The 26746-nt window shown below is 39.7% G+C and overlaps 1 protein-coding gene across 1 annotated transcript in view; it reads left to right on the top strand.

Moving 5' to 3' along the window:
- The first annotated feature begins 2799 nt into the window (after window positions 1–2799).
- polr3a (polymerase (RNA) III (DNA directed) polypeptide A) overlaps window positions 2800–26746 on the top strand; it is a 55657-nt gene continuing 31710 nt past the window's right edge. The window contains exons 1-16 of the mRNA XM_061966592.2: window positions 2800–3030; window positions 6642–6777; window positions 8128–8265; window positions 10012–10183; window positions 10255–10409; window positions 10480–10719; window positions 10790–10952; window positions 14804–14940; window positions 15012–15115; window positions 15183–15324; window positions 17486–17626; window positions 17700–17769; window positions 17832–17959; window positions 18027–18165; window positions 18229–18393; window positions 23448–23620. Coding sequence (XP_061822576.1) covers window positions 2987–3030; window positions 6642–6777; window positions 8128–8265; window positions 10012–10183; window positions 10255–10409; window positions 10480–10719; window positions 10790–10952; window positions 14804–14940; window positions 15012–15115; window positions 15183–15324; window positions 17486–17626; window positions 17700–17769; window positions 17832–17959; window positions 18027–18165; window positions 18229–18393; window positions 23448–23620 — 2247 coding nt within the window. The 5' untranslated portion in view covers window positions 2800–2986. The remainder of the gene's footprint in view (window positions 3031–6641; window positions 6778–8127; window positions 8266–10011; window positions 10184–10254; window positions 10410–10479; window positions 10720–10789; window positions 10953–14803; window positions 14941–15011; window positions 15116–15182; window positions 15325–17485; window positions 17627–17699; window positions 17770–17831; window positions 17960–18026; window positions 18166–18228; window positions 18394–23447; window positions 23621–26746) is intronic.

Consider the following 26746-nt stretch of genomic DNA (forward strand, 5'->3'; position numbering starts at 1 on the left):
GATGTTCCAAATAAGTGTTTGATGATCATTACTCAACTTTCTCAGTCTTTTTTGCCACTTGTGCCAGCTTTTTTTTAAACATGTTGCACGCATCAAATTCCAAATTAGCTAATATTTGCAAAAAATAACAAAGTTTACCAGTTCGAACGTTAAGTATCTTGTCTTTGCAGTCTATTCAAGTGAATATAGGTTAAAAATGATTTGCAAACCATTGTGTTTTGTTTTTATTTACGGTTTGCACAACGTGCCAACTTCACTGGTTTTGTGTTTTGTATTTCTGGCATATATTTATAAATATATTTTTAGCTAACTATAGCTAAATGAGATGTAGCTACCCAGGCGATTATAATAATTATCACTTTTTCCTGACAGCTGTTTTAGTTAACAAATATGGGTCCTTGCAAAAAAACAAAGTACACATTATAAATATTATTACTGTTATTATTGTTATTATTATATCCATAAATATGATCAGGGGAAGTTGCTGGTTCCCTAACAGTTGTTTAAATATATTTCTAATTACTTATTTTGTTTTGGAGAAATATTACAAGGATACAAACCCAAAACTTGTTCAAAAAATAATTTCAATATTAATAAAGAATATGTGATTTTATGCTACACAATTAATTTAATTGTATTTGGCGTATTATTACTACTGTCAATATTATGTATAAATGACCCGAAGAAGTTTCTGGCTATATTTTTGACAAGTTGGGAGAAATAACAAAACTGTGGGAAACCCAAAGGTTGTTTAAAAATAATTATTGCTATTATCAAAACTATGATTTATCAATTGGTACATTTGCTTACATCTTGAGGGATAAAGAAGTAATTTATTTTGATACAGTTTATTTGAGTTTAGGATCATCATCATAATTGATAATAATAATAATAATAATAATAATAATGATACAATATTAATAACAATAATATTAATTATACTCATAATATTAATATTAATGATATTAATAATACAATAATAATAATAATGTGGATAATAATGATGATAATAATCATAACAATTATAATAATAATATTTATTATTATTATCATTATTATTATTATGTATATATGATCAAGAGAAGTGAGTATCTGGTTCCCTAACAAAAAGTTTATTTTTATTTATTTATGTTTTGCTGGCAAGTTTGGAGAAATACCATAAAGGTAGAAACACACAAATGTTAATAAAAATAATTGTTAATATTATGAAAAAAAAAAAGGTTTATTAATTGATGTTTTTACTGAATTGTTGAGGGAAAACTTTGTGTAGTAGTATAGTTACAAAATAAAATATGTAACTACATTTTATACAATTTAATATAATGCAATGTTTATCTTAAATATTAACGTAATTATTACTATTATTATTATTATTATTATTATTATTATTATTATTATTATGTATATATGATCTAATAAAGTCTATGGTTCCCTAAAAGGTACTGTAACTTTTTTTCCAATTGTTTTTTTGTTTTTTTTGCTGGCAAGTTTGGAGAAATAACGCAATGGTGGAAATAAATATTTATTAATATTATAAAACTATGGTTTATCAATCAATATCCTTACTGACTTGTTGAGGGCAAGCCCTAAAGTATAGTTACCAAATACAAGATGTAATTTAATTGTATTTTTATTTGTGTATTTGTGTTACATTTTAAAAATTACAATTGACAATTTTAAGCATATTATTATAGTAGATATAGTTTATTTAGTTGACTTATCAAGGGAAATTTCAGAGTTGGTTCCAGTGACCAAATATGGTTTCTTCTCCTTTCCCCCCATTATAAACATAATTATTTTTCACTATTACTATAATAAAAGATATTCAAATGGGGCTTTTGGAGGAAATGAGTTTAAAAAGTGGGTAATTACACGTGTACCCCCAGGCCGCGTGAATTAAATATAATTCCACACAATTCATCAGAGAGTAAATCTAAAACAATATCACCAAATCTAGCAGCAATAGTCCTGAGAGAAAGACCCAGATTCCAAACTCTCCACAGGGAAATCCCTTTGTGTCTTTTCATGATTAAACTCTTCTTGCACTTAAAGTAGCTGCTGCAGCTAATGTGGACAAACATTGTCCCTCAAGTGTCTTTAATACTTTCATTGCTATTTACAAATATGTGCAATACATCTGCGTATGCTTGACATGCTTGTTCCCGTGAGGACAGTTTTTGCAGCTATATGTGACTCTGGAGACACACTAGGAAACACCCCACACACCGATGACAAGTCCACTAAAAAGAAAAATGGAAAAAAAAAAACATCTAAATATCAATTATTTAGAAGGCCAGTTTTCATTATTGGTGGTTGTAGTTGCACACTACAGTTAATCAGACGTCACAATAAGCCACTAGAGTGCATGGTGCATTGCAAAACGGGTATTTGGCACCATCTTGTGGCACAATTTAATATGGCAAGTGTCATTTCATTAAATAGGATTGCCGTACATAGAAAATGGCATCTGTAAATATGTCAAAATGTGTCGGGATTCAAATATTAAGAATGCTATCATTTAGAATAAAGTGTTTTTAAAATGGTTTTGTTATATGTTTCCAATAACAAAGACAAATAAAGTTAATTTAAAAAAAAAATGGGTATAGTGCTGCATTCCTAACCACCGATAAAGTTGGAATTTCCCCCCTCTTCCTTCATTTGTCTGTGTAGCGTTTCACAGCTGCATATGACTAGTGTCACTTTTTGTAGTGTGTTTGAATATTCTCAAAGCATAACAAATCCGTAATATAAGAACAGGTCACTTACATATATTCCACTCTAAACAATTGACTTTAGAAAACCCTGATTAACCATGAACTCACCACGTCCCACGTGATCAACTCCTGCATGCCCCACAACAACATGGACAAGTAAACCTGTCTGCCTTCGGTTCCACGTGTCGAGGCGAAGCTAGCTGGAACGCAAACAGACACAACTTTTTTTTTAATGTTCTTCATTCGTTTAGGGAGGCGAAAACTGTTGAAAAATGGTGAAGGAGCAGTTCCGGGAGACGGATGTGGCGAAAAAGATGTGAGTACCCTAGCCACATAAGCTAGCCGGCTAACGTCAGTTAGCTCCGTTGCTAATGCTAATGACACATTATTTGAATATTTATTTTCGGCGTCGTGTCTTTTTTTTTTTTTACTCTATTAAAGTGTGACATGAATTAGTACTCAAGTTTGGTGCGTACTAGTTGGAACATGAGTACGTGACGTCTGGCCTCATTATGATTTTTTATAAAATGGTCTGAAGGGACAAGCGGTAGAAAATGGATGAAGTGGATGGGTCTGTGTTGGCCCTGCTATGAGGTGGCGACTTGTCCGGGGTGTACCCTGATTTCCCCCCGAGTGCAGCTGGGATGGGCTCCAGCTCCCCCACGACCCCAATAGTGACAAACGATTGATTGATTGATTGAAACTTTTATTAGTACCGGTAGATTGCACAGTTCAGTACATATTTCGTACAATTGACCACTAAATGGTAAAACCCGAATAATTTTTTCAACTTGTTTAAGTAAATCAATTCATGATACAAATATATACTATCATCATAATACAGTCATCACACAAGTTAATCATCAGAGTATATACATTGAACTATTTACATTATTTACAATCCGGATGAGGAGGATTTGGTTGATATCAGCACTTCAGTCATCAACAATTGCGTCATCAGAGAAATGGACATTGAAACAGTGTAGGTCTGACTTGGTAGGATATGTACAGCGAGCAGAGAACATAGTGAGTTCAGATAGCATAAAAACAAGTATATACATTAAAAATACATTTGATTGTTTACATTTGGTTAGTTACAATCCGAGGAGGTGGGATGTGGAGGGGGGAGGGTGTTAGTCAAGGGTTGAAGTTGCCTGGAGGTGTTGTTTTAGTGCGGTTTTGAAGGAGGATAGAGATGCACTTTCTTTTACACCTGTTGGGAGTGCATTCCATATTGATGTGGCATAGAAGGAGAATGAGTTAAGACCTTTGTTAGATCGGAATCTGGGTTTAATGTGGTTTGTGGAACTCCCCCTGGTGTTGTGGTTATGGTTGTCATTTACGGTATGGAAATAGTTTGACATGTACTTCGGTATCAGGGAGGTGTAGTAAATGGATGGAGTCTGAGATTGTTTACCTTGTGTTTTGGTGCATTAGTGTTCATTTAGTAATATGCAAAGTAGGGCTGGGCGATATTGCCTTTTTTTAATATTGCGATATTTTAAGGCCATATCGCGATACACGATATATATCTCGATATTTTACCTTAGCCTTGAATGAACACTTGATGCATATAATCACAGCAGTATGATGATTCTATGTGTCTACATGAAAACATTCTTCTTCATACTGCATTAATATATGCTACTTTTAAACTTTCATGCAGAGAAGGAAATCACAACTGTGTTGATCTGGAAATGTTTGCCTCTGCATTTTGATGGTGTGGACGTGTGGCACCAAACGGAGATATTGACGTGCGGAGTAAACACTCTTCATTGTCTAGCGGGTGACTTTTCAAATGATGCTACATATTAGCAGTGTAGCCGAGTGTCCTGGGTTCGCCTATACAGTGTACTTATCTAATAAAATAATAAACGGGAGACATTAGAGAAAGTTCGGTAGCCACCGCTTCTTTAATGTCAACATCACACACCTCCTTCCACAACCACACACACCCTACGTCACAGCCCTACGGCAACAACTCTGGAGGGACAAAACTCCTCCCCGGCAACTTCGGACACCCTGGACTGTTTGTTACAGCAGTAATGCTACTTTTATAGCAACGCTTTTGCCCCACACTTGACAAATTACGGTTGTCTGTTCGACATCTTCCCACTTGAAGCCAAACCACCGCCAGACGATGGACCCCCTGCTGTTTTTGGGGGGAATTAATTATTCCTCCATTTGTTACCAGATTCGCACCTTCTTTCTCTTGTATTCGCGCTCGCACCACTCCGCTAGCATCACAGCTAACGTTAGCCATGCTGCTACCTCTCTGCTCGGGGAGGGCGTATACGTATGTGACGTATGTCGTGACAGTATGTGACGTATGTCGTGACAGTATGTGACGTGTGTAAGAAGGTGCGCTTGTCTGTCTGTGAGAAGGAGAGACTGGAAAGAGGAGGAGAGCCTGTAGTGTAATGCCCGCAGCTAAAAGCAACTGCGTCAGAACGTATACTCGATATCACGATATAATCGTTTTCTATATCGCACAGAGACAAACCCGCAATATATCGCGTATATCGATATATCGCCCAGGTCTAATGCAAAGTGTAGCCTGTTCCTAATTGGACAGGACTTCAGCTTTCCTGCAGGCCCTTATCCTCTTTAGCCTTACAATAAAGCACAATTTAACAATCAATCAATCAAACTTCATTTTTAAAGCGCTTTTCATACATTAAAGAAATGCAACGTAAAGTGCTTTACAAAGTTAAAAACAAACCTCCATTATCACATATGTACGCACGGACACAGATACCAAACAAAAACACACATACATAAATATGCAACTATATGGACAAATGATTGCATGGCTGAGTACAGAGGAGACATGTGAGTAAACACTATCACAGAAGCCATCTGCACCAGGACCTCATCAGACCATGGCCACCAGGACGCTGACACAAAAGCGCCCCCACTAGCACGGCCGATAACCACTGAGGCAAATGGCTCATCTGAGGAATGTTGGAAAATAAAAATAATAAAACTTGTAAGATCCATGAGTAGAGTTAAAGAATAAAATACAAGACAGACATATGAAGAATAATATTTTTTTTTAAAAGAAGATACAAATAAAATGAATATACAGTAAATAAATAATAAATGAATAGAACTAAATAAAATATTGCATAACTAATAGAATAAAAAGCAAAATACAAATGACTTCAATAAAATAATATCAGGTAAAAGTCAAATAAAAAAGGTGGGTTTTAAGCCTGCTCTTAAAAACATGAACGTTCTCCGCAGCCCTGAGGTCCTCCGGCAAGCTGTTCCATACTGGTGGAAAGATGCCATCCCGTGACTTTGTGTCCTGACTTTTGGAATAATTAGGAGATGAGTGCTGGAGGATCTCAGGGCTTGGGAAGGTTCATAGCATAAAAGCAAATCTGAAAGATAAGAAGGCCCAATACCTTAAAAAACATTTATAAACCATAAGACGAACCTTAAAATTGATCCTGAAACACACGGGGAGCCAATGCGGAGATTTTTAAAACTGGTGTAATGTGAGCCCGCCTTCTGGTCTTCGTCAGGACACGTGCCGCTGAATTTTGGAGTAATTGCAAAGGTGCAATAACCTTTTTAGGACGACCAGAAAGCAGGGTGTTACAATAATCTATATGACTTGTAAAAAAAAGCATGCATTAGCGTCTCCATGTTGTCCTGAGAGAGAATTGGGCAAACTCTGGCTATATTCTTAAGATGATAAAAAACAATTTTTGTTATATTTTTTATATGTGGTATAAAACTAAGGTCAGTGTCGAAAACGATACCCAGATGTTTCACTTGTAGTGATGGAGTTAAAGACAATGATTGTGGTTTTGATATGTGTTTATTTCTCAGGTTCTCAGGGCCGATGACTCAGCCTTAAGTCTTGTCCTGGTTAACAGAATATTTGTTGAATTTCTCTCTTTCCTCCTTATCCTACAGAAGCCACATTTGTTTTGGAATGAAATCGGCAGAACAAATGCGTCAGCAGGCGCATATTCAGGTGGTCAGCAAGAACCTGTACAGCCAGGACACCAACCGCACTCCTCTGCCTTATGGAGTCCTGGACCACCGCATGGTAGATATACAGCACATCAGAGCTGGACAATTAATGACATTTCAATCACAATTTCGATTTTGGGTTTTCGTGATCATTAAAATATTACAGTCGGAAAAAAACGGGCCGCACACTGCAGTTTTCTTGGCGCGTAACGGTGAAACAGGTGAGTGAGTGGGGAAAAAAAAGAGTATGCCTAATCAATAATCATGGTCAATATGACATGGCATCATTTTGATTTGCAATAATGCATATATTTTTTTTTTAAAGGCTAAACAAATGTTTTATGTATATTTAAAAACGAATATACCATATTTTTCGGACTATAAGGCACACTTAAAATTCTTTCATTTTCTCAAAAAATCGACTGTGCGCCTTATAACCCGGTGCGCCTAATGTACGGAATAATTCTGGTTGTGCTTACCGACCTCGAAGCTTTTTTATTTGGGACTTAGTGAAATGATAAGTGTGACCGAGTGGGATCTGGGATGTCGTTGTGGTTTGTGCAGCCCTTTGAGACACTCGTGATTTAGGGCTATATAAGTAAACATTGATTGATAAACATTGATTGACCACTAGATGGTAGTCACACATAAGAGATACATGTAGACTGCAATATAACGCCAGGAAACAACACCAACACTTTAAATGTTCCATTGAAAATTCACCCTCTGCTGTTGTCATTTCTAATATAAAGTAGCGTAAAGTTTTACTTATATCTCGCTATGGAGGCACTAAAAACTACCAGTCATCTCTAAACTCGTCAAACTCAAAACAACACACTTACCCCACCCTTTCACAACAACAGCGCCGTGTGCAACATCCAGTCTGACTGCGCTACGAAAATAAAGGTTTTAAAAAGTAGCATACACAAGCATAATGTACTAAAAAATAAATTTACAAAATGATTATGCTTTGACCTAAAATACTGGTCAAAATTGTCCAAAGATGCAAATGTGAGGATTTTTGCATCTATTTAACTAACATTTAATAAATAAACAAAAATCACATATTGTCTGGTGGTAAAATAAGTGTTAAATAAATCAGAATTTAAACAACTGAATTTTATTTTTCCATATTGCTGTTTTTAATTTATTGTTGTTACTATTATTATTTTACTTGTTGTTTATTTGTTACTAATTTATACCCAGTTCTTTAACATTTTATTAAAAGTTGAGTTTTGTTGGTGCTATAAATACTCATGTTTTCAATTTGATGAATAATTGTGTTATTCATTTTGATTTCAATATGAATCTAAATAATAGTGATGATTAGTTTTGCCGTATACCCTAGAATATATGCATTTGTTTGTGCTACATCAGCATGAACTCCCCTGTCATTTTAATAAATTTGACTATTCTTGTCACACAGGGCACCAGCGAGAAAGACAGACCATGTTTGACGTGCGGGAAGGTTTTGGCCGACTGTTTGGGACATTATGGCTATTTAGATCTGGAGCTGCCGTGTTTTCATGTTGGTTATTTTAAGGCAATCATTGGAATCTTACAGGTAAATGCACTTTATATACATAAGTACAAAAAACCATATTTAATAACAATATCCAAATGATTATTTGATAATGTAGGCAGATATGGTTCATGTTTAACATCAGTCATGCTTTTAAGGCCAAAGTAGCTGAAAGTTTTAAATAAAAGAAGAATTTGGACTGAACTTGAAGCTAGTATATTTTTCCTTTGGGTTTCAAAAGGAATTCGATTTGTGATTTGTAAACAAACAGTGAAGTCATTAAAAGTTTACCCATTTAGTACACAAAAGCAGTTACAATTAAAAAAAAAATATATATATTTTTTTTAAGTAAGAAAAATAATAAATATATATTTTGATACTTTTCATATTTAGTTTACTTTTTCTTTTAAACAATTACATTTGTATTTTTTTTTTCACATTGCATTTACTTTTGTAATTTAATTTTTAGGACTGGAGTGCAGTGTGTACATTTTTCCTTTAGAGGGCGCTACAAAGTTTAATATGGAATTCAAGTTATGACGACATTTTTGACAAAGCAGGGTTATTAATTTAGTTCATTTGATACACAAAGGCAGTTCAATGTGCTGGAATGATAAAAAAAAAACAGTAAACAAATGTAAAAATATACCAAAAATTCAAACCAAAAACAATTTTTTTTTTTTTTTAATTACCCGTGAATATATTTTTAATAGTTTTAATATTTTCTGTACACTTTCTTTTAATAATAACAATAAAAAAACATGTTTTAATTATATTTTCCATATGTATTGTATCATAATTTATTGTAATTGTAATTGGAAAAAAAAATAGATTTTTGACATCGTGTTGAAACAATTGTATTAAATTTTTTGGATGTAATGCAGCTTGTACATTTTTCCTTTAGAGAGCACTAGAGGGTGTAATGAAATACAATTTATGATGACATTTGTGAATAAGCAAGGTTGTTAATTTAGTTCATTTAATACACAACGGCAGTTCAACGTGCTGGAATATAGAAATAAACAGTAAACTAATTTAGAAAATATACTTATTATTAAAACAAAAAAAAATCTTTGAAAAATATTATTAGTAAATATATTTTTTAAATGTTTGATACTTTTCATATTTACTCTTCACTTCCTTTTGGTTAACAATAAAAAATAAATAACGTTATTATATTTTCCGTATCTATTCTACTTGTATTGGAGCTAAAACATTATATTTCGATTTTTAACAGTGTATATTTTTTTAGTAAACATTTTTTTTGACATAATGCACTTTGTACGTTTTTATCTTAGAATGCGCTAGAGGGTGTAATGAAATAAAATTTATGATGACGTTTGTGACTAAGCATTTATATATTTAATATACAAATGAAATATATAAAATACTCAAAAAAATAATGTATTGTTTAAAAAATAATTAAAATGAAAGGGCAATATTTTTAAAACGTTCTTTGAAATCAGTATACAGATTTAAATTTTATTTGGAAGAAACAGGAAATTGCATAAAAACTTAAAGGTTCAGTCATAAATATCTAGATTTTGTAATATTTTATTTATTTGCAATAATCTTGTTTAGTCCGGATTATGTGCTGTATTAGCCAATCTGAATCAATAGATTTTAAAGTAAGCGTTCAAATATCAATTAAATACTCTGAAACTAAACTGGTTGGTAGAAGGTAGTCATTTGTAGACCTCCTGTAGCGCTTTTTTACATTTTCTTTGGACCAATTTGTCTAGATTTTTTGACTTCCTCTAACGTCTAATGTGTATTTTTTGCCTCCAGATGATTTGTAAGACATGTTCAAGCATTATGCTAACCAAAGAGGACAAGCTCCAGTTCATGGACATGTTGAAACGTCCCAACCTGGCCTACCTCCAGAAACGAGGCCTCAAGAAGAAGATCTCTGACAAATGCCGCAAAAGAACAATTTGCCTTAATTGTGCTGCCTTCAATGGTGAATAACCTCTCAAAATAGTGGACTATATTAAAAAGGAAAAGCTGAAACAAACTTGTTGTTATCCTCAGGAACTGTGAAGAAGTGTGGCCTGCTAAAGATCATCCACGAGAAGTACAAAACCAACAAGAAGGTGGTGGAGCCTTTTGTGTCCGAGTTCCTACAGTCCTTTGACACGGCCCTTGAGCACAACAAACTGATGGAGCCTCTGTTGCCGAGAGCACAGGTTAAATCACTTACTTTGTGTGTTTTTATGTTACCTCCTGTAACTGATTTTGCTGCCATCTCATCTGCAGGAGAACCTTAACCCTCTGGTGGTGCTCAACATCTTCAGAAGGATTCCCCAGGAGGACATCGCCCTCCTGCTGATGAACCCCGAGGCAGGCAAACCTGCTGACCTCATCCTCACCCGCCTCCTGGTGCCTCCGCTCTGCATTCGGCCCTCCGTGGTCAGCGACCTCAAGTCGGGCACCAACGAAGACGACCTCACCATGAAGCTGACGGAGATCATCTTCCTGAATGATGTCATCAAAAAGGTGCCTTTTTAAAAATAAAAAATAAAAATGTTTTGATGCACACTTCATTGACACCCCTCGTGTCTTCCAGCATCGCATGACGGGTGCCAAGACGCAGATGATCATGGAGGACTGGGACTTCCTCCAGCTGCAGTGTGCGCTCTACATCAACAGCGAGCTCTCCGGAATCCCCCTCAACATGGCGCCCAAGAAGTGGACGAGAGGTTTCGTGCAGAGACTCAAGGGGAAGCAAGGTAGGATGGCGTCTAAATAGCTGACAACCCGGGAAGCACAATATGCCCTAAAATCTATAAAATATGAAAATACAGGACTGTCTCAGAAAATTAGAATATTGTGATAAAGTTCTTTATTTTCTGTAATGCAATTAAAAAAACAAAAATGTCATACATTCTGGATTCATTACACATCAACTGAAATATTGCAAGCCTTTTATTATTTTAATAGTGCTGATTATGGCATACAGCTTAAGAAAACTCAAAAATCCCATCTCAAAAAATTTGAATATTTCCTCAGACCAAGTAAAAAAAAAAAGATTTATAACAGCAAAACAAAATCAAACATTTGAAAATGTCAACTACATGCTTCCATCTGTTGAAAAGCTCTATGGAGATGATGATTTCATTTTACAACATGATCTGGCACATGCCCATAGTGCCAAAACCACCAGTAACTGGTGTACTGACTATGGCATTACTGTCCTTGATTGGCCTGCCAACTCCCCTGACCTAAACCCTATAGAGAATTTGTGGGGTATTGTGAAGAAGAAGCTGAAAGACACCGGACCCAATAATGCAAATGAGCTAAAGGCCGCTATTGAAGCATCATGAGCATCCATAACACCTCAGCAATGCCACAGGCTGATTGCCTCCATGCCACGCCGCATTGATGCAGTAATCCATGCAAAAGGATTCCCAACCAAGTACTGAGTGCATTCATTGACATTTTCAAATGTTTGATTTTGTTTTGCTGTTATAAATCTTTTTTTTTTTACTTGGTCTGAGGAAATATTCTATTTTTTTGTGATAGAATTTTTGAGTTTTCTTAAGCTGTATGCCATAATCAACAATATTAAAATAATAAAAGGCATGCAATATTTCAGTTGATGTGTAGTGAATCCAGAATGTATGACATTTTTGTTTTTTTAATTGCATTACAGAAAATAAAGAACTTTTTCACAATGTTCTTATTTTCTGAGACAGTCCATATTACCATTTCCAAAATGGTTTACAAAGGATACTTATTTGGCTGCTGATTTATGTGGTAACATTGCATCATTTGCAATTAGGGATGGGTACTGTTCATATTCGAAACGAGACCGGGCCCTGGAAATCGATACTGGTACTCAACAATACCAATTTTGGGTACAGTACTTTTGTGTGTGTTAATAAATACTCATTAACTTTGAAAATAAAATATTTTTTTAATTGCAATATTTAAAAATTAGCTGATTATGATAACTCTTGTTCAGTTGTTTTATTGTTTCATTATCACATTTCTAAGTCTCAATTATTTGCAAGTATGACATTGAATTGCTGTTGCAAGTCTAAGACGTTCGATGGCAGTAGTGTTTAGTTAGGTTTTTTTATGTTGTTTTTTTGGTTGCGCCCCAAAAAGTGTTAATACTGTAAGTAGTGTACATATTATATCGTATTGCATATTATATTATTATATTTATTGTAATGTGCATCATAGTTGTGGTATTTAATAACACATTTGGAGGTGTTGAAATTGCCAATAAAATCGATAACGCTAATCAATAGCATGTCAATAGCAAAGCAAGTTTATATTACATTTTTGGAAAAGTAGAGCCTTACTTGAATTATGCTGGAATGTTTTTTGAGCCAATTGCTTTGTTGGCATTGAAAATTGCAACATTACATTCAACATTCAAGGTAGTTTGGCTGAGTCTACTCTCAGTGCTGCTGGAGTGATCACCAAGTGCAGACGTGCGAAGAGCCAGTGATCTGTCGAATTCCGCTGCTTTCTCGAAAAAAGCTATTCAGTCTAAGCCTGGGCCCCTGGAGAGGGGTTCCAGACTGAGGCCAAGAAAAAAAACCTCATAGCCATAGCACACATATACATGGTTGTAAGAGGGGAATATCAAAGAACACAAAGGACATTAAAGACATTAAAAGAGCTGAGCTGATGCAACCAGCTGCCACTCCAGCTGTGCCATTTCTACATACAGCTACAAAAGTAAAACACCAAAAAAACAAAAAAATAATTAACCAATAAAAAATATTGCGCACACACGACTTCACCATGCATAGAAAAGCAAGAAATGAATGTACAATATTGTAGATGTTAATATACAAAGTGAATTGGTCACGCTGTACAGTAATTGTCTACATTAGGGCTGGTCGATATGGCAAAAAAAATGATTGCAATTAATTTTTTTGTATCATCAGATCTCGATTAATATCACAATTTTTTAAAATGTATTATTAAAGCAGGATTGTCCCTTGCAGGATTTTTACCCAGTACCGCATCCCTACTGTTTACTACTTGTAACAAACATTTTTACCATGTTTGACTGAGGTAATATATGCAAACAGCTGACAACTGTCATTTGTCATCTGTCTGTATGGTTTTGCTTCTTTTTCAGTACGGTAAAGAGAACAACTGTTTTGCTTCTCAAAGTTATTTTGTTTTTTTTGCTTGTCATCACAAACATTTTGCAGTAAACAAAGTATAATTGGTGTAATATGAATGTAAACATATTCAACAAAAAAATTGTAATACTGTAAGACTTTTATTTAAGGTGAACATTTACCAAACACTTTGAAATGGTGAACTATTATTTGTTTTCTTTTATTACTTGTATACGTCAGTGCTTCTCACCAGTGCTTTGGTAAACAACAAGCGGTGACCCAGATTGTGGAGTTTTTAAAACCCAAAATCTGTATCTTATATTGAATGAAAATACATTAAAATGCAGTTTGAATTTGGGGTACTGTAAAATAATGTGTACCAACACATAAAGTTTAATGATTATTTCAGAAAACAAAATGTTTTTTTTCCACAAACAAACAAAAAGAACACAAAGTGTCTGTTTGCATAGTTTTTAGTACATGTTATATCAGAGGAGAGGAATCTTTGCAGACACATAAGCAACAAGTCTGATTGAAAAATATTTAGATATAAAAATGCCTTTTCTGAGGAAATTGTAGTGGGTGTGTTGAATCCCTCCGTCCATTCTGAGTGCCTGCAAGTCTGCAGTCAGAGCAGGATTACCGGTGCGCTACAGCAGATAGTGAAAGTAAAGTCGATGCTCCTTTTTAAATGTTGTTTCAACTTCTGGGCAAGTGTTAGTCATATTTCTTTATTTTGTTCTTCTAGGCTGCACTTTCAGCTGTGTAAGGGGAAGAGGCACAGCGCTGATTGAACATGAATTACTTTGTGACGAGCCTCACTTTCGTGACAGGGAATCGGGAGGTCACACACACACACACTCATACACACATAAACGTACACAAACACACAAACATTCACATACACACACAGGATCACTGTCAATAAAGATGGATTGTTCCGTGTAGGATTGTATCAAGCATCGTTGCTTCCCTACTGTTTACTACTGCCGTAACCTGTAACTGACATCTTCGCCATGTTTAATTGAGGGAATATGCTACCAGCGATGGATGGCTGTAGTATTAAAATATGGATTGTTAGCCAAATTTATATCCTTTATATTGTATGTCGTGTATATTTTTCAAGCCTACTGGCAACACAACCTGCTAGCAAGAAAATTGTCTACAGTCGAGCATGGTGCTGGTAGCGTTGTGTTCCGGGGATGCACAAGTGCTAGTGGCACTGAAAAGCTGCGGATCATTGAGGGGAAACACGAATTCCAACGTGGTACTGCGATATTGGCAGTTTTCCGACATGATAAGGTGCCTAAACACGCATCAAGAATGACAGGTGCCTTGTAGAGGAAGGTGGTGGTGTGCTCCTCCACACCTGAACCCCACTTTGGGTATCCTCACGGAAAAGGAAGGTGGCTGGAGGAGCACGAGATGTCTAACATCCATCAGAAATTTTTTGGGCAGTTTGTGTTCATTTCTACTCTTCTGTGATCGTTTAGGTCGATTCAGAGGCAACCTCTCAGGCAAGAGAGTGGACTTCTCGGGCAGAACCGTCATTTCCCCCGACCCCAACCTGAGAATCGACGAAGTAGCCGTGCCCATACACGTGGCCAAAATCCTCACCTACCCAGAGAGGGTAAACACTGCGTCTTGAGCTGTTGCACCTTTTCTGTCTTGAATCCTGAATTTGTCATGCTGTCTGAAAAGGTCAACAAAGCCAACATTGAGCTGATGAGGAAGCTTGTTCGCAACGGCCCCGATGTTCACCCCGGCGCCAACTTCCTCCAGTCGGTTAAAAGCGAAATAAAGAGGTACGCAGTACAGTCTCGCTACTTTGTCATGAGCCGTTCGCCCCTAATATCGTTAAATTTCCATCAGGTTCTTGAAATATGGAAACCGGGAGAAGATTTCCCAGGAGTTGCGCTTCGGCGACCTGGTGGAAAGGCACATGATCGACGGAGACATCGTCCTGTTCAATCGACAGCCCTCGCTGCACAAACTCAGCATCATGGCGCACATTGTAAGTTTTCACCTGGGCCTCTTATTAATGATGGGTCAAATAGACTATTGGCTGTAGGCAACATCCCTATTATATTGATAGTATAATGCCTAGTTAGCATTGAACATTTCGACCTACACATGAGCTTTAAAATGTTGCTAAACCGAGTGAAAACTCATTACCTGTTACGATTCACCACATCCGTAATATCAACGCTGAAAGACCAGTCTTTTCCTTACCACTTTTACAACATTGGTTCTGTTGCTGCTGTGTAAAGGAATGCTTCCTGTACACATTCTCATGCACTCCAAATCATTTGTTTTTAAACCAATCAATCAATCAATGTTTATTTATATAGCTCTAAATCACAAGTGTCTCAAAGGGCTGCACAAGCCACAACGACATCCTCGGTTCAGAGCCCACATAAGGGCAAGGAAAAACTCACAACCCAGTGGGATGTCAATATGAATGACTATGAGAAACCTTGGAGAGGACCGCAGATGTGGGTGACCCCCCCCCCCTCCTCTAGGGGAGACCAGATGCAATGGACGTCAAGTGGGTCTAGCATAATATTGTGAAAGTCCAGTCCATAGTGGATCTAACATAATAGTTAATTCAATCATTGCTTGCATCCAATCTAAATTGCGGTTTGAACATTTATGGCATACAATTAATATGGCACCAGTTAACATATTTTTACACTTTACCCACCATCGTTAAGATGCCTGTGCTGTTAATAAAGTTTTTAATGGTGACAGTTTTTACTCTGAAACAAGGGGCATCCCGATCCAATATTGATTTTGGTCCCATATCTGTGAAAAAAATAAAAAAACAAGAATCAGGATGATATCTGCTTGCATCTATAAAGCTCTGATATAAGCACTTCGATACAAGCAGCACTGCAGTGGGTTTACTTGTGTAAAGCTCGACAGCCAACATCTAAATGTTCTGAAAGTTTGATCAGTCATTTACAATAGGTAAACATGGTAGACTACAGGATAATAGGAGCTAGCAACTACACAACAGCTAAGCACATAAGCTAAACATATGTAATAAGTGTCCTTAATTGAACAATGTTGCCGTCTAAAACATATTAGTCAAAATAAGCAAGTATATTATTTACACATAAGACGTCTCCAAGGCAGAAGCTTATTAGAAAGTATCCAGTAACAAACGTTTCCGTATAATTCAACTTCCTGCATCATGCCCATAATTTATTGAATGATTATGACCACTAGATGTCGCCAAAACACAAGTTATCACTCCATGTCAAAAGCGTCTGTCATAAGGTTAGTGTTTTCACACAGTGTTCTTGAAGTAGCTTCACTTGATTAAACATTTTCTAACAACAAAATAATTAAAGTATGTTCCAATATTCCTACTGCTATTGTAACTGATTAATCCAATCCACTTTATTTATAAAGCACATTTAAACAACAAAAATGTTTCCAAACTGCTGCACAACAATATTTAAAACAATATTCAAATATTATCCTTAGCTCCACCAATGACTGAATAAAAACAAAAAAATAAATAAATATAAAACCAATATAAAAATAAATATGATTAAAAACGATTTTAAAGGGTAAAACCAATTAAAACAGTAAATAGAAATCACAATTTATTAAAAAAAAAACGCAGAGGACAACAGAGGACAGAGGACCACACAACTCACGTAGTGTTAAAAGCCAAAGAATAAAAGTGGGTCTTAAGACGAGACTTAAAACACTCCACTGTGGGAGCAGTTTGAACATGGAGGTACAGAGTGTTCCAGAGCTTAGGGCCGACCACAGAGAAGGCCCTGTCTCCCCTGGATTTAAGTCTGGTCTTGGGCACCACGAGCTGCAGCTGTCTCTCGGACCTCAGAGCGCGCGCAGGAGTGTAAATTTGGATGAGGTCCGAGATATACTGAGGTGCCAGTCCATGTAAAGCTTTAAAAACAAACAGCAAGGTTTTAAAATCAATTCTAAAATGTGAACAGGGAGCCAGTGCAAACTCTGAAGAATTGGGGTTGTATGCTCGTGTTTCCTAGCCCCTGTTAAAAGTCGGAAATTAATATCAGTATTGCCCAACATCGTATCAGAAGTGAAATTGTTACTATATCCGTAACAAAGGAATCACTATTTCATATTGTTTCCACTTTAGTTATAAAAAGCGCGCTTCGTTTTCATCTTTCTGGCAGGCCAGAGTCAAACCTCACAGGACGTTCCGCTTCAACGAGTGTGTTTGCACGCCGTACAACGCTGACTTTGACGGAGACGAAATGAATCTCCACCTGCCTCAGACGGAGGAGGCCAAAGCCGAAGCACTGGTCCTAATGGGGGTATGTCTGTATATGTTTCCCCATTGTGCTCCTCCTCAAGTCCTTTGTCCAATGCTGCACCATTATGTTCCAGACCAAAGCCAATCTGGTAACTCCAAGGAACGGCGAACCTCTGATTGCTGCTATTCAGGACTTTCTGACAGGTATTGATTATGTCCTGGAAGAAAACTGCAACAAGCTTTAATGGCATGTTTCTACCTCCTAGCCGGCTACCTCTTGACTTTAAAGGACACTTTCTTTGACCGAGCCAAAACTTGCCAGATAGTCGCCTCAATCCTTGTGGGCAAAGACGAAAAAATAAAGATCTCTCTCCCCCGCCCGGCTATAGTGAAGGTACACAGCAAATGTGTGCAGGTCAGGACTTGTGACTGTGAAACTAATGCTCCATTGTGTCCTCCAGCCCATGTCTCTGTGGACGGGCAAGCAGATATTCAGCCTCATCCTGAAGCCAAGCAAGGATTGCCTTGTCAAGGCCAACCTGCGCACCAAGGGCAAGCAATATTGCGGCAAGGGGGAGGATCTCTGCCACAACGACTCATGTGAGCATAAAATGTGTCCTACATTCACTCTCTTGTTCCGTTCTAACTGTCAATCATCTCCAGTTGTGGTCATCCACAACAGCGAGCTGATGTGCGGCAGCTTGGACAAGAGCACCTTGGGCTCGGGCTCCAAGAACAACATCTTCTACATCCTGCTGAGAGACTGGGGTCAGATGGAGGCCGCAGACGCCATGTCCCGCCTCGCAAGACTCGCCCCCGTCTATCTTTGTACGTCACAGTCCCTTCCCTACAATGTTTGAGGGGGACATATGATGATTTTACTCGACATTTAAACTACATTTTTTTAAGGGCCGATACCGATTATTAGTAGTCAAGGAGGCTGGTAACCGATATTTAGAGCCGATATTCTTTTGCTAAACATGTCAGTCAGTAGGGCTGGACCAGGGGTCGGAAACCTTTTGCATGAAAAGAGCCATTTGTGCCCATTTCAACCAGATCAAAACCCACTTGGAGCCACAAAATCTATTTGATCACACTGATAACGTTAATGCTGCATATGCAGTTTCCGTTAAGGTATTGTCACGTTACGTGCCTATCTTGTTCTCCCCATCACCTGACAACTATCCATCCATCCATCCATCCATCCATCTTCTTCCGCTTATCCGAGGTCGGGTCGCGGGGGCAGCAGCTTAAGCAGGGAAGCCCAGACTTCCCTCTCCCCAGCCACTTCGTCCAGTTCCTCCCGGGGGATCCCGAGGCGTTCCCAGGCCAGCCGGGAGACATAGTCTTCCCAACGTGTCCTGGGTCTTCCCCGTGGCCTCCTACCGGTCGGACGTGCCCGAAACACCTCCTGAGGGAGGCGTTCGGGTGGCATCCTGACCAGATGCCCGAACCACCTCATCTGGCTCCTCTCGATTTGGAGGAGCAGCGGCTTTACTTTGAGCTCCCCCCGGATGACAGAGCTTCTCACCCTATCTCTAAGGGAGAGCCCCGCCACCCGGCGGAGGAAACTTATTTCGGCCGCTTGTACCCGTGATCTTGTCCTTTCGGTCATGACCCAAAGCTCATGACCATAGGTGAGGATGGGAACGTAGATCGACCGGTAAATCGAGAGCTTTGCCTTCCGGCTCAGCTCCTTCTTCACCACAACGGATCGATACAGTGTCCGCATTACTGAAGACGCCGCACCGATCCGCCTGTCGATCTCACGATCCACTCTTCCCTCACTCGTGAACAAGACTCCGAGGTACTTGAACTCCTCCACTTAGGGCAAGATCTCCTCCCCAACCCGGAGATGGCACTCCACCCTTTTCCGGGCGAGAACCATGGACTCAGATTTGGAGGTGCTGATTCCCATCCCAGTCGCTTCACACTCGGCTGCGAACCGATCCAGTGAGAGCTGAAGATCTTGGCCAGATGAAGCCATCAGGACCACATCATCTGCAAAAAGCAGAGACCTAATCCTGCAGCCACCAAACCAGATACCCTCAACGCCTTGACTGCGCCTAGAAATTCTGTCCATAAAGGTTATGAACAGAATCGGTGACAAAGGGCAGCCCTGGCGGAGTCCAACCCTCACTGGAAACGGGTCCGACTTACTGCCGGCAATGCGGACCAAGCTCTGACACTGATTATACAGGGAGCGAACCGCCACAATAAGACAGTCCGTTACCCCATACTCTCTGAGCACTCCCCACAGGACTTCCCGGGGTACACGGTCGAATGCCTTCTCCAAGTCCACAAAGCACATGTAGACTGGTTGAGCAAACTCCCATGCACCCTCAAGGACCCTGCCGAGAGTATAGAGCTGGTCCACAGTTCCACGACCAGGACGAAAACCACACTGTTCCTCCTGAATCCGAGGTTCGACTATCCGGCGTAGCCTCCTCTCCAGTACACCTGAATAGACCTTACCGGGAAGGCTGAGGAGTGTGATCCCACGATAGTTAGAACACACCCTCCGGTTCCCCTTCTTAAAGAGAGGAACCACCACCCCGGTCTGCCAATCCAGAGGTACTGCCCCCGATGTCCACGCGATGTTGCAGAGTCTTGTCAACCAAGACAGCCCCACAACATCCAGAGCCTTAAGGAACTTCGGGCGGATCTCATCCACCCCCGGGGCCTTGCCACCGAGGAGCTTTTTAACTACCTCGGCAACCTCAGCCCCAGAAATAGGAGAGTCCACCACAGATTCCCCAGGCCCTGCTTCCTCATAGGAAGACGTGCTGGTAGGATTGAGGAGGTCTTCGAAGTATTCCCTCCACCGATCCACAACATCCGCAGTCGAGGTCAGCAGAACACCATCCTCACCATACACGGTGTTGACATTGCACTGCTTCCCCTTCCTGAGGCGGCGGATGGTGGTCCAGAATCGCTTCGAAGCCATCCGGAAGTCGTTTTCCATGGCTTCCCCGAACTCCTCCCATGTCCGAGTTTTTGCCTCTGCGACCGCCGAAGCCGCACATCGCTTGGCCTGTCGGTACTCGTCTGTTGCCTCCGGAGTCCTATGAGCCAAAAGAGCCCGATAGGACTCTTTCTTCAGCTTGACGGCATCCCTTACCGCTGGTGTCCACCAGCGGGTTCTAGGATTACCGCCACGACAGGCACCAACCACCTTGCGGCCACAGCTCCAATCGGCCGCCTCGACAATAGAGGCACGGAACATCGTCCACTCGGACTCAATGTCTAGTGCCTCCCTCGTGACATGTTCAAAGTTCTTCCGGAGGTGGGAATTGAAACCCTCTCTGACAGGAGACTCTGCCAGACGTTCCCAGCAAACCCTCACAATGCGTTTGGGCCTGCCAGGTCTGTCCGGCATCCTCCCCCACCATCGCAGCCAACTCACCACCAGGTGGTGATCGGTAGAAAGCTCCGCCCCTCTCTTCACCCGAGTGTCCAAAACATGAGACCGCAAATCCGATGACACAACTACAAAGTCGATCATGGAACTGCGGCCTAGGGTGTCCTGGTGCCAAGTGCACATATGGACACCCTTATGTTTGAACATGGTGTTTGTTATTGACAATCTGTGACGAGCACAAAAGTCCAATAACAAAACACCACTCTGATTCAGATCCGGGGGCGGCCATTCTTCCCAATCACGCCTCTCCAGGTTTCACTGTCGTTGCCAACATGAGCGTTGAAGTCCCCCAGTAGAACGAGGGAATCACCCGGGGGAGCACTCTCCAGTACTCCCTCGAGTGAATCCAAAAAGGGTGGGTAATCTGAGCTGCCGCTTGGCGCGTAAGCGCAAACAACAGTCAGGACCCGTCCCCCCACCCGAAGGCGGAGGGAGGCTACCCTCTCGTCCACCGGGTTGAACTCCAACGTGCAGGCTTTGAGCCGGGGGGCAACAAGAATTGCCACCCCAGCCCGTCGCCTCTCACTGCCGGCAACGCCAGAGTGGAAGAGAGTCCAGCCCCTCTCAAGAGAACTGGTTCCAGAGCCCTTGCTGTGCGTCGAAGTGAGTCCGACTATATCTAGCCGGAACTTCTCCACCTCACGCACTAGCTCAGGCTCCTTCCCCCCCCAGCGAGGTGACGTTCCACGTCCCAAGAGCTAGCTTATGTAGCCGAGGATCGGACCGCCAAGTGCCCTGCCTTCGGCTGCCGCCCAGCTCACACTGCACCCGGCCTCTATGGCCCCTGCTATGGGTGGTGAGCCCATTGGAGGGGGGACCCACGTTGCCTCTTCGGGCTGTGCCCGGCCGGGCCCCATGGGGACAGGCCCGGCCACCAGGCGCTCGCCATCGTGCCCCACCTCCGGGCCTGGCTCCAGAGGGGGGCCCCGGTGACCCGCGTCCGGGCGAGGGAAATCTGGGTTCCTTGTTTGTGTTCTTCATAGAGGTCTTCGAGCTGCTCTTTGTCTGATCCCTCACCTAGGACCAGTTTGCCTTGGGAGACCCTACCAGGGGGCATAGAAGCCCCCGGACAACATAGCTCCTAGGATCATTGGGACACGCAAACTCCTCTACCACGTTAAGGTGGCAGCTCAGAGAGGAAACCTGACAACTAGTCAAATGAAATATGTTGTGGTATTTAATCGAATCACAAAACATGAAACTCACCGCGCTCCTTTATTGAACCCATGTTCCGAGTGTTGCGGACAGACGCTTTTCGAGCAGACGCCATCGCTGCAGTCGTGAAAACAAATAAGACAGACGCCGGGGAAAAAAAGACAAAAAAATTGATTTCCCAGCAAAGAATTTAGGCAAGGCAAGGCAACTTTATTTATGTTTACAACAATTTTTAAATTGGACCAAAGTGCTTTACAGGTTTAAAAGCATATAGCAAACAAAAACAAACAAAGAACATAAACAATGAATAAGCTAAACAAGATAGTGCAAAAGCAATACGGTAAAAGGGTTCGAATGAAAAAGTAAAATTATTATTATTAATTTAGGTTTTGATAAGTGATCAGAGTAGACGTACTGTACAAGTGACCAGCGCTGCAGTAGGGAGAGTAAGGGACGGGGGGAGGAGGGTGGGCGTAGCTGCATGAGAGCTGCGGTAAATAAATAAAAAATAAAAAAGGGAACTCTTCTCATCCAGGGCATAAAGGGTTGCGCTTGAGCAGTGATTATCTACTTCACAAATATATTTTTTTCTATACTAGATACTGGTATCATATGTGTATATATCATATCTGCTGATGTAGTTCTGTTGTAGTTGGGGGGAAAAAGCAGATACTAATATCTGTTAAAATGGCAAATATCGGCGACGATAATCGGTCGTTCTCTTATATAAACCACTTCCTTGTGGTCCAGATAATATGTACTGGATATGCTTTGATGTAAATTCTGCTCTACCGTCACTTTTATGACTCGTTATCTGAGTTTGTCTGCGCAATTCTGGAGGCGTTCTCAGATTGCAAATTAAACCACAGACCTTCCTCTTCAGTATCATAATTTATCTTTTGAAATTTACACTTTTTAAATATATATGTATATATATATATTTTTTTCCCAGACGTGTTTGAAAATAAACTTTATAAACATTACATTTACCCGGTCACAACATTAGGTACACCTGCACACTCGCCAGTCGACATTAAAATCGTTGTTTTTACCAGCATTTATGATGCACTTTGGTGTTAATATGCACAAGCCATGATTAGATAAAAACATTTAAAACTTTTTTCTTTTTTCCTCAAAACAGACCAGAGTCCTCCAAAACTGCATGCAAGCTCACAGCCAAATGCGTGAACCTTATGATTTGATGCTGTGGCATTGTTTAACACGAGTATCTAACTCTTAAGGAACATATATTCTCTGCTATTTTCCTTGGTCTTCATATTTTTTTTTAAATCTCTATGACTTCCAGCTAATCGTGGCTTTTCCATCGGTATTGGAGATGTGACACCTGGTCAGGGTCTGCTGAAGGCCAAGCAGGACCTTCTGGATGACGGCTATCACAAGTGTGATGAATACATCGAAGCACTGAAGACGGGCAAACTTCAGCAGCAGCCGGGCTGTACAGCTGAGGAGACCTTGGAGGTAAATAAACATGTTTGCATGGAACCTTATTCATCATTCAGCTGTATGGAAGGTAAATAAATAAATGATAACCCATTTATTATCATTATAAATGGGTTGTACTTGTATAGCGCTTTTCTACCTTCAAGGTACTCAAAGCGCTTTGACACTACTTCCACATTTACCCATTCACACACACATTCACACACTGATGGAGGGAGCTGCCATGCAAGGCGCTAACCAGCACCCATCAGGAGCAAGGGTGAAGTGTCTTGCTCAGGACACAACGGACATGACGAGGTTGGTACTAGGTGGGGATTGAACCAGGGACCCTCGGGTCGTGCACGGCCACTCTCCCACTGCGCCACGCCGTCCCATAGCATGTAGAAATGCAGAGCAAATTATCGCTTCTTTTCAAGTTTCAGAGATTTTATTGACAGTAAGTGGGAGTCGTGTCTTCACAAGATGAAAGACGTTAACTTATTAGATGCCTGCTCTTTTGGCACTGCTCACCACCCGTAAATCTTGATGTGAGTTTATATCAAGGGATGTTGTGGGTTTGTGAACCCCTTTGTGATTAGGGCTATGTAATTAAACTGTGATTGATTATTGAACCCGAGCAAATTTTCTTTTGTTTTTGGCGTAATACCAGAATGATTGCCCCTGATGTTTACCGTGACTGAAGAATGTGCTTTTTGGGGCTCGGGGGGTTTTAGCATCTAGAAGCGGGTTAGTGATACTGGGACATTATCATCTTTAGGGATAGGTAACCAATTCGGTTCTTTTTTTATAGTTACCGATAGAGATGTCCGATAATATTGGCCTGCCGATAAATGCGTTAAAATGTAATATCGGAAATTATCGGTATCGTTTTTTATTATCGGTATCGTTTTTGTTTTTTTGTTATTTGTTTTTTGTTTTGTTAGTTTTTTTATTAAATCAACATAAAAAACACAAGATACACTTACAATTAGTGCACCAACCCAAAAAAACTTCCTCCCCACCCCTCCTCACACTCATTCACACAAAAGGGTTGTCTCTTTCTGTTATTAATATTCTGGTTCCTACATTATATATCAATATATATCAATACAGTCTGCAAGGGATACAGTGCTGCTGGTCCACTAACAATACTAACCTTTAACAGTTAATTTGACTAATTTTCATTAATTACTAGTTTCAATGTAACTATTTTTATATTGTTTTACTTTCTTTTTTATTCAAGGAAATGTTTTTAATTTATTTATCTTATTTTATTTTATGAATTTTTTTTAAAAGTACCTTATCTTCACCATACCTGGTTGTCCAAATTAGGCATGATAATGTGTTAATTCCACGACTGTATACATCAGTTGATATCGGTATCGGTAATTAAAGAGTTGGACAATATGGGAATATCGGATATCGGCAAAAAGCCATTATCGGTCATCCCTAGTTACCGACAAAATGTTGTAGTTACCAATTTATGTCAAATCAAACGGTACCGTATTTTCATACTTTTGTTGCTTGTGACTCGGGACCGGCTCAAACGCTTGGCGGGCAAACAGGTGTATTCATAGTGGAGTGCCTCAGGGTCAGGGGTGTTCAAACTTTTTCCACTAAGGGCCGCAAGGAAAAATCCAAGGATGCGGGGGCCGATTTTGACACTTTTCGTTTTCAAAACCTGTAGATTAAAAAACAAAAACAAAAAAACATCCTGCATGTCAGATTTGTGTTGCTAGGCTTAATACTTCAACTATTTTCCAATACGTTACACCTGTTGTCTTTTTTATCAATTTTCCATTCCAATAAAACAAGCATGTCTGATAGAAAGTGCTCAAAAGTAACGCTACATTTTTTTTAAATGCCCTAACTCAATGCTAATTTACATCAGACCTGAAATATACAGTAGAGACCAAACGTTTGGACACACCTTCTCATTTCAAAGCGTTTTCTTTAAATTCAAGACTATTTACCTTGTGGATTGTCACTGAAAGCATCAAAACTATGACACCTGTGAAGTGAAAACCATTCCAGGTGACTACCTCTTGAAGCTCATCGAGAGAATGCCAAGAGTGTGCAAAGCAGTAATCAGAGCAAAGGGTGGCTATTTTGAAGAAACTAGAATTTAAAACATGTTTTCAGTTATTTCACCTTTTTTTTGCTAAGTACATAACTCCACATGTGTTCATTCATAGTTTTGATGCCTTCAATGACAATGTACAATGTAAATAGTCATGAAAATAAAGAAAACGCATTGAATGAGAAGGTGTGTCCAAACTTTTGGCCTGTACTGTACATGCTACTGATTAGCAATAGCGATTTTACATGGCAATTTCAACACTACCAAATTTTGTGACTTGTCAATCCGTGGTGGAATATTGTATGTTTATTCTATGTGGGGAATTAGCACGGCGCCATGTTGTGTTGAGTGCAGCAGTGCCTGAATGAGATGCCGAGCCCGCAGGGCAGGCTGTGAAGGGTGGTTGGGAAATGTTGAAAAAAAAATGTGTGGGCGCGGGGCCTTGCATCAGAGTTATGTATTGAGTATGGACAATCCGGTTTTAAGCGATCTCCTTAACGATTGCTGAAAAGCACTCGCGTGACTACAGGGCACCATGTTACATACCAGTTTGAAGCCACTGCACTTCCCTGATTATACATTTATTTTAATTGAAGAGTGTTTGCCGAGTAAACATGTCCTGTTGTACGGCATGAGGATGTGCCACTCGCAAAAAATGCAGGACGTAATTGCATACTTACCCGCAACCCAGAAAAGAGAAAAATAGGAGACGTGAAGGTTTGCCGGGAAAGCTTTAGAGCTAATAAAAACAGTTTCTTGTGCAAGGTTAACTAGCATGGGAAACGTGGCATATCGCACTCTCAGTTACAGTGAATTCGCACTCTCAGTTACAGTAAATTAATACCTTTTGCCTGACAAAACATTGCTTCAACATTACACCTTTTGTGCATGTGTCACCAATAATCCAAACTAAACTAATACATATTACAGTAAAAAGAAGCATTAGTTCAATATTCAATGGTGATAATGAAATTTAAGAATCCATGACTTGCCACAGCAAAACCTATGACAAATATTTACAAAAGTAAAAGCATAGGCATATATAGCACAGTGATTACACACAGTTTATTGGAGGCAGACACCAC

Source organism: Nerophis lumbriciformis, linkage group LG11, assembly GCF_033978685.3.
Source record: "Nerophis lumbriciformis linkage group LG11, RoL_Nlum_v2.1, whole genome shotgun sequence".
NCBI lineage: Eukaryota > Metazoa > Chordata > Actinopteri > Syngnathiformes > Syngnathidae > Nerophis > Nerophis lumbriciformis.